This window comes from Hevea brasiliensis, chromosome 4 (genome assembly GCF_030052815.1).
Source record: "Hevea brasiliensis isolate MT/VB/25A 57/8 chromosome 4, ASM3005281v1, whole genome shotgun sequence".
Lineage (NCBI taxonomy): Eukaryota > Viridiplantae > Streptophyta > Magnoliopsida > Malpighiales > Euphorbiaceae > Hevea > Hevea brasiliensis.
Window position 1 is genome coordinate 69267796 of NC_079496.1, and position 17711 is coordinate 69285506.

Consider the following 17711-nt stretch of genomic DNA (forward strand, 5'->3'; position numbering starts at 1 on the left):
TTGTCCCTTTCAATTCACCCCCAAACTCATTTCTTTGTGTACTTGGGTGGTGAATTACTTTACATACCATAATTGAATTTGCTAGCCTTTTTTTTTTTAGTCACTTCTCCCAACTAATTATTATTATTATTTTTTTTTATTTTTATATATTTTTTTAAGTGTATCTATCACTCAAAGAATTATTCTCATGGAGGGTAGGTAAGTGTTTGGGTTATGGCTAGGCATTAATGTGGGTTCTAAAGGAATAAGAGGGATAAATGTAGGCTCAAATTGGTTCCAAAGGGAAATTTTTAAGTGAGGTTGGCTAAGGCTAAAATATGGATTTAAAATTCAAAGAATGCCTAGATCATATCTTTTTCAAGTGTATGCTATGATTTCGCCTTGAAAGGTTTAGGAAGATTGTTCTAGGATTGGTGAGACATCAATTAGCTACTTCTCACCTTAGAGTTTTCTCTAGGCACTCAAAGTCAATGCAATTGATTGGGTGGCCCTTGGCTAAGAAGATATAAACTAAAGCAAGAATCTAGTAACTTTGCACCTATCTAGAACTTTCAATCCATCAAACCCTTCTAAAAGTAAGCTTAATTGCTCTTCAAAGCAATTCTCAATCCTCTAAGGACAAGGTAAAAAAAATTATTTTTTATGATATGCATGATCCTAAAATGAATGCACAAATCAAATTAAAACTAAGTGTAATCTATATGAAAACTATGTGCAAATGTACGTGTATGGGTATCGACATGTGTGTGGTTTATGTATAAGTGTATGGATTATCTATATATGAATGAATGAAATGCAATAAATGAATAAAAGAAAATTTTAAAAATTTTGCAAAAATTTTGCCCTCACCCCCAAACTCAAATGAAACATTGTCCTCAATGTTTAAAATGAATACAAAGATGGGCAAAATTGTGTAAACTAATTAATTAATGTAATATATACAATTGGGGATTAAATCAGTATAAGCTCAAGAATTCAAAATTAGCTCAAAATGATATTAACAATGAAGCTTTAGAGAGAAAAATGTGAAAAGGTATCCCAAATGTATGAATTTACACTGCTTAAGATGTTGCTTAACCTGTTGCGTAGGGTAAAGCAAAAGCATAAGCATTGGCAACATACCATAAGCATAAATTGTAAAAGGTAAGCTGTTACCTCCAACTGATGTGGAACAGTTGCGGCTCAAAGAAAATTGTGCAACTCATCAATGTCAACAAAATTAGGATTGAAGAAAAAGATAAAGTGCAAAAATAATGGTCAAGAAAATGAAAAAGTGTAAAGAAATAAAATGGAACAGTTAAATCAAAAATTAAACTAAGAAACATTCACAGAGTGTTTATGTCCATATCAGAAGATAAAATAAAATAAAGTAAACTAAAGGAAAGAAGTGCAGAGATAATAATAAAAACTAAGTACCAAAGTATTACAACCATTACCAAAGTTTGAAAGCTAAAATAAACAGATTACAAAATAAACTTAAAAACAAAAATTAAAACTGCTGCTACTGATCAAGTTCTGCTATCAAGCCTTTGTTCTTTGCATCGAGGTCCGCCTTGAGTTACGTAGTTGGTTCATTGTGATCCAAGCTTGAGCGGTTTCAAGTTTTCTGTTAAGTCTTTCATTTCTTGAAACATGGCTTGGCCACAATGATATAAATTATTTTATGATTGGTCCAGTTTGTTGTAAAGCTCCAGCATTTGAAGTTGATGTTGCTTGTGTTTCTTTTTAAGAGATAAAAATCTCTTTTTAAGTTTCTTTTATAGCTTCTTCTTTTGGTTAACTGCTCCTGACCCATGGCTTCAATTTTGATTTATAAGTTTTTCAAGGAAGCAAGAATTTACGTGGTATCGGTGAGGGAAGCGGATGGTTGGGCGATGAAATTTGTTATCCTGGATTCCAAGGATTTTAAGATGGATAACATGTCTCTTGAGAAGTGTGGGGTAGAGGTTGGTTGTGGTTCAGTGATTTGCAAAAGTGGTGGGGTTTTTGATGTTGGGGTATCAGAGTGTCTTTGTGAGCAGAGCATATGTGTGGCCTATTTTCTCACAAACATCCATATGCAACAACATGGTGCTGTCTATGTATGATTCCCAGTGGGCAGCAATTTATATAGACTAGCATCAAAGCTAAATGACTTTGCTATTGAGGTTATATACCCCCCAAAAACAATACTACCTTTAGTATGCTTGGTGACAATTTGGTGCCAATGAGTAGCTATGAAATGGGCTGTACTTACTTGTTTTCTCTCCTTCATGCACCACAATAGAAACAAATCCCCAGCACCCACAATACTGTTACTGTGTCCCCTTCCTAAAACAGTGTAAGTAATGAACCTATGGAGGTATTTCAATACATGGTCAACTATCCTAGAGGCTTTTGCAGTCCTCTGTCTATAATAACCTCCAAATGGTGCAATATCTTTCCAGAATTGAACAGGGTCATAAACAGTTTGCTGCCACTCAATGTTTTTATACCCCGAATCCTGAAAACCAAAAATGGCATTCAAAGCACCTATGTCTAACTCCCTATCAATTCCAGCACATCGAAAATATATCATATCTTTATGTTCAGGCACTGTTGGTTTGAAACTCAACTTTAGGGAACTCAAAAATTCGAGGGTTAGATCCTTGTACACTGGTTCCCTAATTTTAGCAAAATCAATCCAGCTAATAACATCCAAATAGGCAAATACAGAGTCATAAATGCCTAATTCTTTCAAAATCTGCTCATCCATATACTTGTTTGCCAAAATAGTTTTAGAAAGCAATTTCTCATAGGCCTTTTTCATATCCATATCCCTAAAAGCCCAGGGTAATGGAGAAATTACCTCCTCTATAGTATCTGCAGATGACGCAGGTGCTGGAGAATGTAAGGGAGACTGGGTTACTGGTGTTTGGACCGCTGGTGCTGGGGTTTGCGAGGAGGACCTGGTCCTTTTGCTAACTGGTTCAGAGGACTGAGGTGGAGAGTTTAAGTCGAAAGGGACAGAGGGTACTCGTTTCCTTTTTCCGACAGGGGTTTCTTTGAGTCTACCTGCGGCCCTTTTTGTTTTCCCTTTTGTTTTTGTTTGGGTAGGAACAGGGTCAGGCGTTGGTTCTGGGGAATGGGTGTCGGTAATTGGTGTTTCATTTGGCGGCTCGGATTGCGGCGAGAGGGGAGTCGGCGGAATGAGAGGTGGTATTTGGCTTGGGGGCGGGGGCGGTGACTGAGGTGGTGGTGATTGTGGTAATGGCGGCGTTTGTGGTGGTGGGGACTGAGGTAGTGGCGGAGTGGGGTTAGGGTTTATGGGTAATGAGGATGGAGTACCCATTTTAGATTTGACAGAATGTCGAAGTCCAGTGAGTTTAGGTTTGTGAGAGGACCACATTTTGGTTCTTACCATTTTAATGAAAAGGAGGAAACCTTTCGGCTTCCTGTAAAAATTGCCGGAAAAAATGGCGTGAGGAAGGAAGTCGACGAGGTTTATCGGGAGTGTTGGCGAGGTTTTTGGAAAATTGGCGGAAATGCTGGGCCTTTTAAAATGTGGGGTAGACATGTGGTATTTTGGGCCATGCTTAGGGTTAGGCATAAGGTTCAGCAGAAGTTGCTTAAGACTTTGCTTGACAAGCAATGTCATCAGCAAGTTTCGGCAGGTTTTGGGCAAAATTGTGGTTTTGCTTACCAAAATCAGTCCAAAAGCTATGGAATGCTATTGTAACCCTCAGCAATTACCAAATACACACAAACACCATAAAATTGATGGATTTAAGTTCAGCTCTCTCATAAACTTAGTAAGCATAGCACATGTTCATTTAGCTTTTTGCAATCATTGTTCATTTTAAGCATCCATTGTGACTATCCTTTTTGCACATTTAAATGAAATGGTCTCCTTTCTAAACTTACACCAAAAGCATATTTTCAGCAGCATTTCAGACAAGTTCCAATCAACCAAGAATTGCAGAAAAAATGTAGAAATTGACCTTTTTAGCAGCATGAACAGTAGCATGAACAGTAGCAAAAATCTGCAGATTGCAAAAAATTAGCAGCAATTCTAAACAAAAGCATGCAAATTCCTATCAGACTACAAAATTATATATACACTAAAAGGTGAAACTTAACAAACATTATTTTTGCACTTCAATAAAGTCCTCATCAGTCCTAAATATCAAAATTGATCCTCATTCAAGTTGCATTTCACAGAATTTACACAAAACACAAAATCAAACATATGCTATCAAGTAGACTGCAATTTGAGCAATTTAGCACAAGTTTAAAGGTGTTACTGTTCACAGTCTTGCATAAAGTGCGAGAATGTTGCTTATACTTGCTTCCCTTTAATTCTTTGTTTTTGCAACAAGTGTAAACTTGCCCAATCTTCATGAATGACCTACAAAAGATAAGCAAATGTCACTTTTGAGTTTAATGAGGGTGAAAACTAAAATGAAAATGAAATGGAAAATTAATGAACTATAAAAGGATACGCTTGGGTTGCCTCCCAAGAAGCGCTTGTTTAAGGTCTTAAGCTTGACCTTTCACTCCAATTCTCCTAAGTATCCCTGACTGGAGAACCAAGCCATGAAACCTCTACAAACTTTTGCGTGGGTTCTCCAATAATATAATGTTTTAATCTCTGCCCATTAACTTTGAAAGTCCCTGAGGTCTCATTGCTTATCTCAACAGCTCCATAGGGGTATACTTTTATAACAGTGTAGGGCCCTGACCATCTTGACTTCAATTTTCCTGGAAATTACCTTAACCTAGAGTTGTATAGAAGAACAACATCACCTTCTTGAAATTCTTTCCTCCTAATATGCTTATCATGCCATCTCTTAGTTCTTTCCTTGTAAAGCTTGGCATTTTCATAAGCATCCAATCTAAGCTCCTCAAGTTCATTTAGTTGCAAGATTCTTTTTTCCTGCAGCTTTTAAGTCAAAGTTCGGTGTCCTTATGGCCCAATATGCTCTATGCTCCAACTCCAAAGGTAAATGACAAGCCTTTCCATAAACCAATCTAAATGGGGTAGTTAGATAGGGGTTTTAAAGGTCATTCTATAGGCCCAAAGAGCATCATCTAACTTTAGTGACCAATCTTTCCTCGAACAATTCCTTTGTTTTCTCAAGAATTCTTTTGACTCTCTATTGGAAATCTCCACTTGACCACTAGTTTGTGGATGGTAGGGTGTTGCAACCTTATGCTTCACACCATATTTTTGCAATAATCTTTCAAATTGATGGTTGCAAAAATGAGAACCTCCATCACTTATAATGGCACGTGGAGTTCCAAATCTTGTAAAAATGAACTTTTTAAGGAATTTAATCACCACTCTTACATCATTAGTTGGAGATGGTATAGCTTCAACCCATTTGCTCACATAATCTACTCCAACTAAAATGTATTTGTGTCCCAAGGATGATGGAAAGGGTCCCATGAAATCAATGCCCCACACATCAAATAGTTCCACTTCCAATATATTTTAGAGGGGCATTTCATCTCTCTTTGAGATATTACCCATCCTTTGACACCTATCACATGCATTTATAAACTTCCTCACATCCTTAAACATGTGTGGCCAAAAGAACCCTGCTTGAAGAACTTTTTCTACAGTCTTTGTCACACTCATATGACCCCCATAAAGTGAAGAATGGCAATCTTTGATAACATTCCCTATCTCCTCATCAGCTAAACATCTTCTAATCAGCCCATCTCCACATTTCTTGAACAAAAATGGTTCCTCCCAATCATAATCCTTCACATCAAAAAGAAATTTCTTCTTTTGCTGCCATGTTAAATCAGGTGGAAGGATTCCACACACTAGATAGTTCACAAAATCTTCATACCAAGGGGTTTTTGCATTCATGATTGCTAACAATTGCTCATCAGGAAAATAATCATCTATTGGGGGCTCTTTTCCCAGATTGTCTCCTTGTTCTTGCCTTAATCTAGACAGATGATCCGCTACCACATTTTCTACTCCTTTCTTGTCTTTAATTTCCAAGTCAAACTCTTGAAGGAGTAACACCCACCTTATCAATCTAGGTTTAGCCTCTTTTTTCTGAAGGAGATACTTGATAGCTGCATGATCTGTGTACACTATTACCTTAGACCCCACAAGATAGGACCTGAATTTGTCTACTGCAAATACTACTGCCAAAAACTCTTTCTCTGTGGTAGAGTAATTTATTTGAGCATCATCTAAGGTCCTACTTGCATAGTATATTGCATACACCTTCTTATCTTTCCTTTGTCCCAAAACAGCCCCAATGGCATAATCACTAGCATCGCACATTAACTCAAAAGGTATTGACCAATCGGGTGGCTGCATAATAGGAGCAGATATCAAAGCTTCCTTTATCCTGCAAAAAGCATTCATACAATTAGTATCAAAATTAAATTCCACATCTTTACTCAATAAATTGGTAAGAGGTTTAGAAATCTTAGAGAAATCCTTGATGAATCTCCTATAAAATCCAGCATGCCCCAAGAAACTCCTCACTCCCTTCACAGATGTTGGGGGTGGCATTTTCTCAATAACTTCTACCTTTGATTTATCCACCTCAATACCCCTGTTTGACACAAGATGGCCCAAAACAATTCCTTCTTGTACCATAAAATGGCACTTTTCCCAATTCAAAACTAAATTGAACTCTTCACATCTCTGCAAAACCTTAGACAAGTTAGATAAGCATTCATCAAAAGATTTACCATACACAGAAAAATCATCCATGAACACTTCCATAATACCCTCAATCATGTCAGAAAATATGGACATCATACATCGTTGAAATGTAGCAGGGGCATTACATAGTCCAAATGGCATCCTTCGATATGCAAAGGTACCATAAGGACATGTGAAGGTAGTTTTATCCTGATCATCTGGGTGAATAGGGATCTGAAAGAACCCTGAATAGCCATCCAAGTAGCAAAAATAAGAATGATGAGCTAGTCTCTCAAGCATTTGATCTATAAATGGTAATGGAAAATGGTCCTTTCTAGTTGCCTTATTCAATTTCCTATAATCTATACACATTCTCCATCCGATTCTGATTCTTGTAGGTATTAGTTCATCATTTTCATTTTTAATTCTTGTGATGCCCCCTTTCTTAGGTACAACATGAATGGACTTACCCAATTCTTTGTCAGAAATAGGGTAAATGATACCTGCATCAAGCAATTTCAAGATCTCCTTTTTCACAACCTCTTTCATGTTTGGATTCAATCTCCTTTGTGATTCTCGAGAGGCTTTATGGTCATTTTCCAACAAAATTCTATGCATGCACACAGAAGGATGTATTCCTTTAATATCATCAATGGTATAACCAATTATCCTTCTATGCTTCCTAAGAACTCTCAATAATTTTTCAACCTCACAATCAGTCAATTTAGCACTAACAATCACAGGATATGTAGAATATTGCCCTAGAAAAGCATACCTGAGATTTGTTGGAAGAGGTTTCAACTCTACCTTAGGTGCTTCACCTTTTTCAAACTTTGATGATGAAGTCGTTTCTCGCTTCAAGTTCCCAATCTTTTCAATATCAGCCATAGGCAATGGTGGATTTCCTTCCAAAATTGTAGCATATTCTGCACCTTCCTCAATCTCATCCCCTTTTTTGATGTTATGAACCAAACAAGCTTCTAAGGGATCTTTAGGATGTTGCTTTTTAAGCACTTCTCTAACCTCTTCATCTATCACATCAACTCTCAAGCATGAGTTTGAATCATCTTTCTTTTTCATTGCTTGAAACAAATTAAATTCAACTTTCTCTTCCCCAACTTCTAATGTAAGCCTCCCATTTTTTACATCAATCACACTCAAAGTAGCAAGGAAAGGTCTACCAAGAATAATAGGAATGTGTACATCCTCCTCCATCTCCAAGACCACAAAGTCCACTGGTATGAAAAATTTCCCAACTTTCAGAGGAACATTCTCAACTACTCCAATTGGAAATTTAATAGACCTATCTGCTAATCTGTAGTGATATGGTAGTAGGCTTCATTTCTCCAATCTTCACTTTCTCATAGATAGACAATGGCATCGGACTAACACGGCTCCAAGGTCGCATAAAGCCTTATCTATACCGTGATATCCCCAATGTGACATGGTATGGAGAAACTCCCAGGATCTTTCAGTTTGGGTGGAAGCTTATTTTGCAAAATGGCACTGCTTTCTTCCGTGAGAGCTACAGTCTCAAATTCCTCCAATTTCTTCTTGTTAGATAAAATCTCCTTCAAAAATTTGGCATATGAAGGCATTTGTGCTAAGGCATCAGTGAAAGGAATAGTCACATGCAAAGACTTCAATACCTCCAAAAACTTCCCAAATTGTTTATCCAATTTTGCTTTCTGAAACCTTTGTGGGAATGGTAAAGGTGACATGTAGGCTTTAGGTGCAACATATTTAGGCTCCTCTTCTTTGCTCTCCCTCTCCTTACTTCCTTTTTCTTCCACTGAATTTTCTTTCTCAGCTTCAATTCTAACTTCAACTTCAGTTTGTTCATCTCCTTCTCTGCTTTTCTTTTCTTCAACTTTCTCTTCAATATTTTTATCCCCATTCTCCAATATTTTTCCACTTCTCAATGTAATAGCCTTGCAATGCTCCCTTGAATTTTCTGGTTGGCTAGGAAGCTTCCCAAATGCTTTGTTACTTGAAGAGCTAGCTTGTTGAGTTATTTGATTCTCTAATATCTTGTTGTGTGTTGCCATTTGATCCACTTTAGATGCTAATTGAGAAATCATTTCTTGCTGACTTTGATGGCTCACAAGTAGAGTTTCAATCATAGATTCCAATCTAGTCTTGTCTAGTTGTGCTTGTTGTGGTAGAGGTGGAGCGGTACATTTTGAGGTTTAGAAATTCCGGGAGGAGGACCTCTATTCTGAAAGTTCGATTTTGTTGATATCCGTAAGGTTCTTTGAAAATTCTGATTTTGCCCTTGTCTACCTCCCCAAGAGAAATTTGGGTGGTTTCTCCATCTTTGGATCATAAGTTGCAGAAAATGGGTTACCACCGGTCTTTGATTGTAGTTCCCACATAATCCACTTGCTCACTTGAAAAATCTTGATTAAGTGCAGAAAAATCTGTTGCACAATTGACATTTGCACTCAATTTCTAGTGTATTACGGAACCTCCTTTGAAGAATCTACTTTCATACTTAACTTGTCCATCTTCTTTGTCAAAGCATCAAACTTAGCATTAATCATATTCATGGCATCAAGCTCGAACATACCAGCTGGTTTCTTGATCTCATTCCTCTCACAACTCCATTGGTAGTTGTTATAAGCAATTTTATCAAGAGCAGAAAAAGCTTCATCTTCAGATTTCTCCATAAGGTCACCTCCAGAAGATGCATCAATTGTACTCCTAATAGCTGGTGAAACTCCATTATAAAAGTGTTGAACAAGCATCCACTTAGGAATCCCATGATGTGGACATCTCCTTTGCAAATCCTTGTACCTCTCCCATGCTTCATACAAGCTCTCATCATCTCTAGGTTTAAAAGAAGTCAGCTCATTCCTCAGCTTAGCTGTCTTGCTTGGTGGAAAATATTGAGCCAAAAATGCTTGAGAAAGTTCATCCCATGTTGTGATAGAACCCGGTGGCAAAGAATGTAACCACTCTCTAGCTCGGTCCTTCAGAGAAAAAGGAAATAATCTGAGTCGAATTGCATCATCAGAAACTCCATTTATCTTCAACATATCACTGATCTCAAGAAAGTGTGCCAGATGCACATGTGGACTTTCACTTGGATTTCCTCCAAATTGTGCTTGTTGTACCATTTGACAAAGTGCAGGTTTCAGTTCAAAATTATTAGCTTCTACCCTTGGTCTTGTGATACTTGGCATGAAATCTCCAATGTTAGGATAGGCATGATCCTTCACAGAGCGGTTGTTATTATTGTTGTTGTTGTTGTCAGCCATTTCTTCTTGTAATTGCTCTTGCTCTTGTGCTCTTTCTTGTTGTTGTTGAGCTTTAATTTCAGCTTTTCTCCTTTTAGATTCTGCTCTTAAAGCCTTTGCTGTCTTCTCTATTTCTGGGTCAAAGAATAAATTGATTTCTTCACTTTTTGTCCTTCTCATAAAATAAACCACCTGAAAAACAAAAATAAACAAATTCTCAAAGTAAAATTGTAAAAAGAAATAAAATAAAATGCCCAAATTAACCAAACAAACAATCGTTCAATATCAAGCAAAAATCAAATCCCCGGCAACGGCGCCAAAAACTTGATGTGGCGACTTATCCGCAAGTATACGGGTCGTATCAAGTAATAGAGTGATAAGTAAAGTATCGTTCCCACGAGGAATTATGTTTGAGTACTAGACTATGGTTATTTCGATTATTTAGACTAATGACAATTTGTAAGAACTAATTTTACTAAATTCAGCAATTTAAGTAGAAAATAAAGAAAATAGGTAATGGGTAATGTAAATAAAGTGTTAATCTAAGCAAAAATTAACTAAATTAATAATGGGTAAGCAAAAACAAAGACTAATTAATAGTAAAATTGATTCCAAAGTTGGGGTTTATGAATTAAGTCTATTGGGATTTGTCTTGGGTCATCCAATTTTAAAAGAAAATAGAGTTTGAAGGTGATTGATTCTAAAATCCTTTGATATCTTTTTCAAGCAAATCAAAGTGTATTCTAAAATAACCAAACCTACTTTTGTATGTATTTGATTACTTTAAAACCCATTAAGTTTTGTAACCAATAATTAATTCCTCTTAAAGTCCTAGTTTATTTCTAAATCTAGGTGATTTTAAGTTCCAATCCTTGATTAACTATCAATGACCTTCACCTTTCGGTCCTTCAATCAAAGATTAACACAATACCCAATGGGTACCAACATTAGGCAAGTAAATCAAGCACACAAGGAAGGAATCAAAACTCATATTCATATAAAATAAGGAAATACCCAATCCAAATCCACAAATTAATCTAAAACATATTTCCCAACTCTGAAATCTAAAGAAATTACTCACTCATGATGGTATTTACAAGAAATATAGATGGAAGAATAAAGAAAAACATGATAAAAGGACTGAAATAGGAAAACCCAGGTGGAAGAACCAAGGTCTCTGGTTTCTGAGCTCAAAAACTCGTGCAGCAGCTCCTCCTCCAAGAGAAAATGGCGCCTCCTCTCCCTTTCTATTAAATTTTCTTTCCTTTTTTGTTTTTCTCCCTCTTCCTCTTGTGGCAAAAATAAGGAAATGATGAATTTATATGGTCCCTAAAAGTTACCCTAAAAGTAAATAAAAGAAAAGGAGTGGATAGAAAATGAGGTGTAAAATTATCCAAGTCGTGACACTATTCACGTTACGGGCATTCCGCTTAGGGTTAGGCTTAACCCTAAGCGACTTTTAGCGATTTCAGCACGGTCACCTGCTGCCTTAAGGTTAAGCAGACCTTCAGCAAATCTCGGCAGACTTAGAGTAAAATAGACTTTTCTGCTCATGCTTGACTTGTGTTGCACCTTAAGCATTGCCGCTTTACCCTGAGCATGACCTTAAGCAAGGTCTCAAGCAAATTTCGGCTGGTTTGCTCTTTCAAGGCTTGATTTCTTCAACTTTCCTCCATGCTTAAAGAATCCCAAATTTCTTCAAATCACTTCCTAATGCACTCATTGATCCTCGATTTGCCACAAAATCCTATCAAAAACAACAAAATTACAAAAATCAAATATAAAGTATCTAAAATTAACAAATAAACTAAAATAAAGCTAAAAACATAAAATATACTAAAATATAAGGGCAAAATGGATGCAAAACTACCCTAAAATGCCTATATGAAATGAGTGTAACACACAAAAACCCCAATTTTCCCATGAACCCTAATCTTCCATATTTCAATTTATGCAAATCTCATGTAATTTTTTACCCCAATCAAGCACATTACTCCAACTAAGCTTGATTTCATCATCATTTTTATTAAAATACATCAAACCCCAATTTTCTCCAAATTGGCCAAAACCTTAGTTTAGGTTCCATGCATGTTTTCTTTCAATTTCTCATGAAATTTCATCATAAGTTAACTTCATTCAAAGCTTATACAACTAATCTAACATGAAAAGAAATTTACCTCAAGTGACCACTTCTAATCTTCAATTTCTTTCAATTCTTTTGTTCTCTTAGCTTTTAATCTCTCAATCCAATATAGATTTGATATTTTCTACCATTTAAATAGAAAAGCCACGGAGAAAAAGTGGGGAAAATCAAGGGTTGAGGGAGGTTGTAAGTGGAAGAAGGAAGAAAGAAGAAAGAAAAGAGAGGGAGAGGAAGAGAGTGTGGGGCTTTTTAATTTTTAGTGGAAATTTGTCTTATCCCATATATAATTATTCCCCCAAAATTTATTTATTTAACTATAAATTTTAATTGTGTCATAATGTAATTAAACTTAATCTTTTTATTTCTTTTCTTTTCTTTCTATATTTACACTTTATTTTCCCCAAAATTTATTCATAATTCAATATATTATTTTTTTTTTATTTAATTTAATTTACATTTTGATCAAAAGTCAAATCTTAAAGTGAATTGACCAAAATGTCCCTCATCGGGTCATAATCCTTCTTTGTCATAATACCAATGAGTCCTTATGTTTTTGGTTCATTTGAATTTTTATTGTGTCTATCTCTTTTAATTTTTCTTTTATTTTTAGTCCTCAAGGTGTCTTTGAATAGTACTAGTCATAGACCAAAAATGGTACTATTTATATCTCAGTGGTTCGGGGTGTTACAGGATGCAATGCATGTTATGCACTCTATCTAGGTCAAGGAACACCTAAACTGTGCTCTGATACCACTAAATATGATGCCTTTTTTACCCGATCTACTGTGTAGCCGAGCAAGGAATGTTACATTCTGTGCAAAAGTACTTTATCTTGTCTTATTTTATCCCGTATTAAGTTCAGTGCCATTTTAATTTAAAACTCAATTGTCATACTTTATTCATTATTACTTTATTTTCTTTTATTATTCATATCTAAATATTTAAATGGAGAAACTGATGGGGTTTCCCCTGTTTTATTAACATTTGGCGTATTATACTATTCACCTATTTAAAAATATTTTATATCAATTCATATACTTTCATCATCATCTCAAATATAATTCATGTAACCATTTCTATACATATCCATTCATGCTCAATTCATACATGAAATACTCAAATTTCATTAATTTACATCAATGTACAATTTATTACAAAAATTTATAATTTACATCATATACAAATGCAATTCTATAAATTCATAATTTACATTACAAAATTTATTGAATATTTACAATGTATAAAATACACTACTATGGTCTGGTGAACCCTACCAAAATGCCCTATGTGATGAGGAGACTATCAGACACTAGTACAGATCCAAAATCTCCAACTCCCTGTCTGATGTCTACTGGGCTTTATCTCCAATACCTACACGTGGAAAAATCCAACGCGCTAAGCATTTCTTCTTAGTGGTGCAATAATGCAATGAAATATAATATACAAATAAATGTAGCAATGTCATGGTTGTAGAAATTATAAGGAAAAATGCATATTTAATGGATTATGGATTAGTTAAAGGCTAATTAAGATTTATGATATTAACTCTTTCTAGCATCTTATTGGTTGATCCTATAATAATTTTAGACATCATTTTTTTTTCATTTTACTGTTCTTTGGGAACATTTATTCTATGGGGATCTTTTTTTTCCTTTATCTTGATATTTAATTTCCTTATTTCATTTCAGTAAATAATTAATCTCATTACTACTTTCCAATGCCCAAGTAACCTATGACAGACTGACTGAACTGGATACGCGGGTTTTTGAGCACTGGACACGGTAGTGCATCGGGCAGTCATACCATGGGACACATAATGTCAACCATGTATGCAAAATTGCTAGAAGACATAATATCAACAGAATAGCTCAAAAGCTATTATTAAGCATAAAGCCATATGTACAGAATCATGTACATCAGAATGGCATAAAGGCCATAAGCAGTACTACTAAACATGTCGGTCCCTTCTTGGCATGCCAATCTATCCAACCATACAAACATGTCTAAGCCTACGTGGGCACTTAGTGTTTTTAAGCATTCATAGGTCTCATATTCTCATCACATTTTATATTCAACCTTCATAGCATTTTTTGTTTTAATCATGATGGGAACATGGATTCCAAATACATATTCAACTCAAATTTAAGTTCATTGCTAATGGTATTGAATACCAATTATGTTCCAAGTGATTTATATGATGTTTCATAAATTCTAGAACTTATAATTTGACTTCATTCTCATATTAGGCTAAGCTATTTGGACTTATTATAGCCATAATTTGGCTTAGTGTTCTTCATATGAGTTGTTCCCATGTGTCACATGGTTACACAGGTTCAAGAATCACTAAATTAGAGGCTGTATTAGGTGATTTATGGCTAATTAACCAACCTAGACTCATAACCCTGTACATTCAGGATTTCAGGTTGAGGTCAGTCTTTGCAATTCATATTTGAGGTCCTTACACTCAACATTTGAGCAGGGCTTCTAAACCAAAATTGTAGCTCTATTTCTTAAGTTTTCAGATCAATTTGGCTCATCTCAATTGAAGTTTGCTATTGAAAGTTATGATTCATTTACTATCTGAGTGTCAAATGGCCAATCTATCCAGGTGCAGGAATTTCCAGATTAGGAATTCTTGATTTCTCCTGGCAATTTCCCTATTTTGCATTTGGTTCTGGATTGTAGTCAAAACATAAAAATTGTAGTTCTATGTGTTATGAACATTTTGGATTCAGAATCACTGCATTTGCAGTTTTGTAGACTGAGTTATGGCATTTTTTCCACAACTGGTCAGATGGCCTAAGGTCTAAAATTTCTAGGTCAGGTTTAGTTTTGGCAGGTTTGATGGACTAAATTTACCTAACAATTGGATTAGGTTAGGGTCAAAACTAGGTCTCTTGATCTTCATGAAAAATGTTCTACTATGTCTAAGCTTTTCATAGGCTCAAGAATTAGGTCATTTAGAGCTTTCTACAGTGAGTTATGCCTATTTGAACATTTACTATTCATATGATCATTTCTACAGGTCCAGAATATGTCATTCCAGATTCAAACCAAATTTAAGGCAATTTGTGGTCAGTTTCTGGGCTAGATTTCTCCATGAAATTTGTGACTTTACGTCTTAAGTTTTATCTCGAATTGGCCTCACACCAATTGGAGCTATCTAGCTCTACTTATAATCATGTAAGCACACTAAACCCAAAGGTCCAGAATTTTAGCAATACCCCCATGAAATTTTCCACAAATGTCACAGATACGGATAGGGTATGAACTTCTGGTTCTTTGACGAATGCTTCTTGATTGCTTTCGCCCTAAAGATCCGCCTCTGTCATACTTAGGAGCTCGAGGTCTTTCAAAATCTTTTCTCTTTCCCAAATTACTACTCGAACTTTGACTGATGGGTTTCCCACTTTTCTCCTTTTCATACTGCTCTTGAGGGGGTTGGGTTTGTACTTAGGCCTGGGCTGACAGATTATCAGTCATTTGCTGAAAGAACATGGCTATCTGCTGGGCCATTTGTGCAGTAATTTGTATAGGAGGGACTGGTGTAGTTGGACCTTCAATGCTCTGAGAAACTGGGGCCTCTCCTTATACGTTAGCTGTATCAGACTGCTCTACCGTTTTATCCTCCTTGTCCATTTCCATTCACAGGATTTTTTTTTTCTATTTCCTGTACAACCAACATAAGGAGATTTCTCCCCGTTAGTTCATATTTATGATGTAAATGTACTATATGTATGAAACATTCGAGCAGTTGTACTTATCAAAAAATATTTCAAATTCACAGTTCAAAATTTACTTTAAAACCTTTGCTCTGATACCACTAAAACATGTCACACCCTACTCCTCGTAAGATGTAACATGCTCCCGTAGTATACCTAATGAATTACCGTACTTCACCTACCGGTAAACCATTAAATATATTACAAGGGATTGTAAAATAATTTTCATTCATTTTTAAATTGGTGGGTAAAATTTTTTTTTTCAGATATTAAAAACCTTTATTTAAAGTCCAAACATAAATTAAATTTTTATATATTTAAAATCTCTGTAATTTTTGTAAAAATTTTGGCAGAGTGCCATCTGTATTTTAAGAAAACAATTAAAACCTGAAAATAAAGACACTCCCAATATATTTCTCAATCACAACTTCATTAATCAATTTTATTTCACAAATCAGCACAAGCAACTCAATACACAGTTTAAATTAAATCAAACATTGAAACCTCTCATTAAGATAACAAAATTAATATTTACATTCATGGGATCATTAAAAATTTAGTTGTGCAAAACTTTATAAATACATAAAATCTCAAGATAACCTTATAATAATTTGTATTTCATTACAATCCAAAAATATATTACAAAAGAGTTGGTACAACTGCTCAAAGTAAATTTTATACATACAATTATAGAATTACATCAAAATCTAAAGTACAAGGGTATACCTATGATATACCCGAAGATAGTCTCACTATGCCTTTTAGTAATCTTGCTCAGCTGCTTTATATTTTCTTTCACCTGCGACAGCATACAAAGCTATCGCTGAGTGGTGAACTCAGTGGTGCACAAACTAATAATTGAAAACTTAATACAAGTTATGCTTGATAATTCATAACAAAAAAAATTTTAAAATTTCTAAATTCTTCAAAATTCATAACATTCAGAAATCAATATTTTCATTTATGCAAATTATTCATTTGAATAACATTTTGATCAAATAATAACTATTTATCTACATTTCTTTTAAATCCCGAAACAATACAAAAATATTTTGAATCACTGGCAAATTATTTATTTCAACCACAATTTATCAAACTGTGCATAATTTAAAGGGCGTTGCCAATAATTCACACAGTTGAACCCATAACCCTAAATTCAAATAGATGCCATGTTGTACACCACGACATTTCAATTTTGGTGTCATAAATTGCATTGTTCCATTGGTCATTTTTCTGTTAGGATTTGACAAAACTTTCTTCATAGAAAATGTTCCCTATTGTCTTAACTTTATTCTCCTTTTTGAATCACTCCATTTGGAGTTTTGTATCTCAAGTTATAGCCATTTGAATCATGGCTACTGGATTAGACTTAACCCAGATTTCTGGGCAAATTATGGTTCTAGTAGTTTTAGGTCACCAAATTTGGGTGGCCAAATGACTTGGTTAAGTGCATAATTTGGGTTTTTGTTCTTCATGAAAGTTTTAGGTATATATCTCAACTTTCCACTGGTAAAATTTCAGGTCATTTAGACCTGCCTAACCCAAGTTATGGCAAATGAACAAATACTGTTCATTTAGTCATTTTTGTACAGGTCAAATTGCCAATTCCGGATTTGATCAATTCGTTCACTAGGTTTTGGTCACTTTTTGGGCATGATTCCTAAATCAAATGTGTCTATTTTCATTCCCAATTGGCCTCACACCAATTGGACTTATAAATTTTCAGTTTTGGTCCCTCAAAGGGACCTTGGTCCTGCTGCCTGCAGCATGACCCTAAGCAATCCAAATTTGCATTTGGTTCCAATACTTCTAACATACTCCAATTGGTCACAAATGACCATTTCTCACCTCAAACCAAGTCCAACACACCATTTAACACATTCTCACATTTTTGTCTTCTAAACCCTAGATGTCAAACCCTAATTCACTAATATGTTGCATTTAACTACTGTAATGCATCCAAACATCACTTC

General features: G+C 35.2%; 1 protein-coding gene and 1 non-coding gene across 2 annotated transcripts; one reads left to right on the plus strand and one right to left on the minus strand.

The window, feature by feature from the left end:
* Positions 1–2250: 2250 nt before the first annotated feature.
* LOC131179461 (extensin-like) lies at positions 2251–3367 on the minus strand. Its single transcript, XM_058146311.1, has 3 exons — positions 2739–3367; positions 2447–2642; positions 2251–2310 (listed from the first exon to the last, which is right to left on the minus strand). The coding sequence occupies exons 1-3, from the start codon at positions 3365–3367 to the stop codon at positions 2251–2253; spliced, it is 885 nt and encodes a 294-aa protein (XP_058002294.1).
* Positions 3368–9391: 6024 nt separating this feature from the next.
* On the plus strand, positions 9392–9498 carry LOC131179763 (small nucleolar RNA R71). The gene has a single exon (XR_009148649.1). It is a non-coding gene; the product is annotated as a small nucleolar RNA R71 (small nucleolar RNA).
* The last annotated feature ends 8213 nt before the right edge of the window (positions 9499–17711 follow it).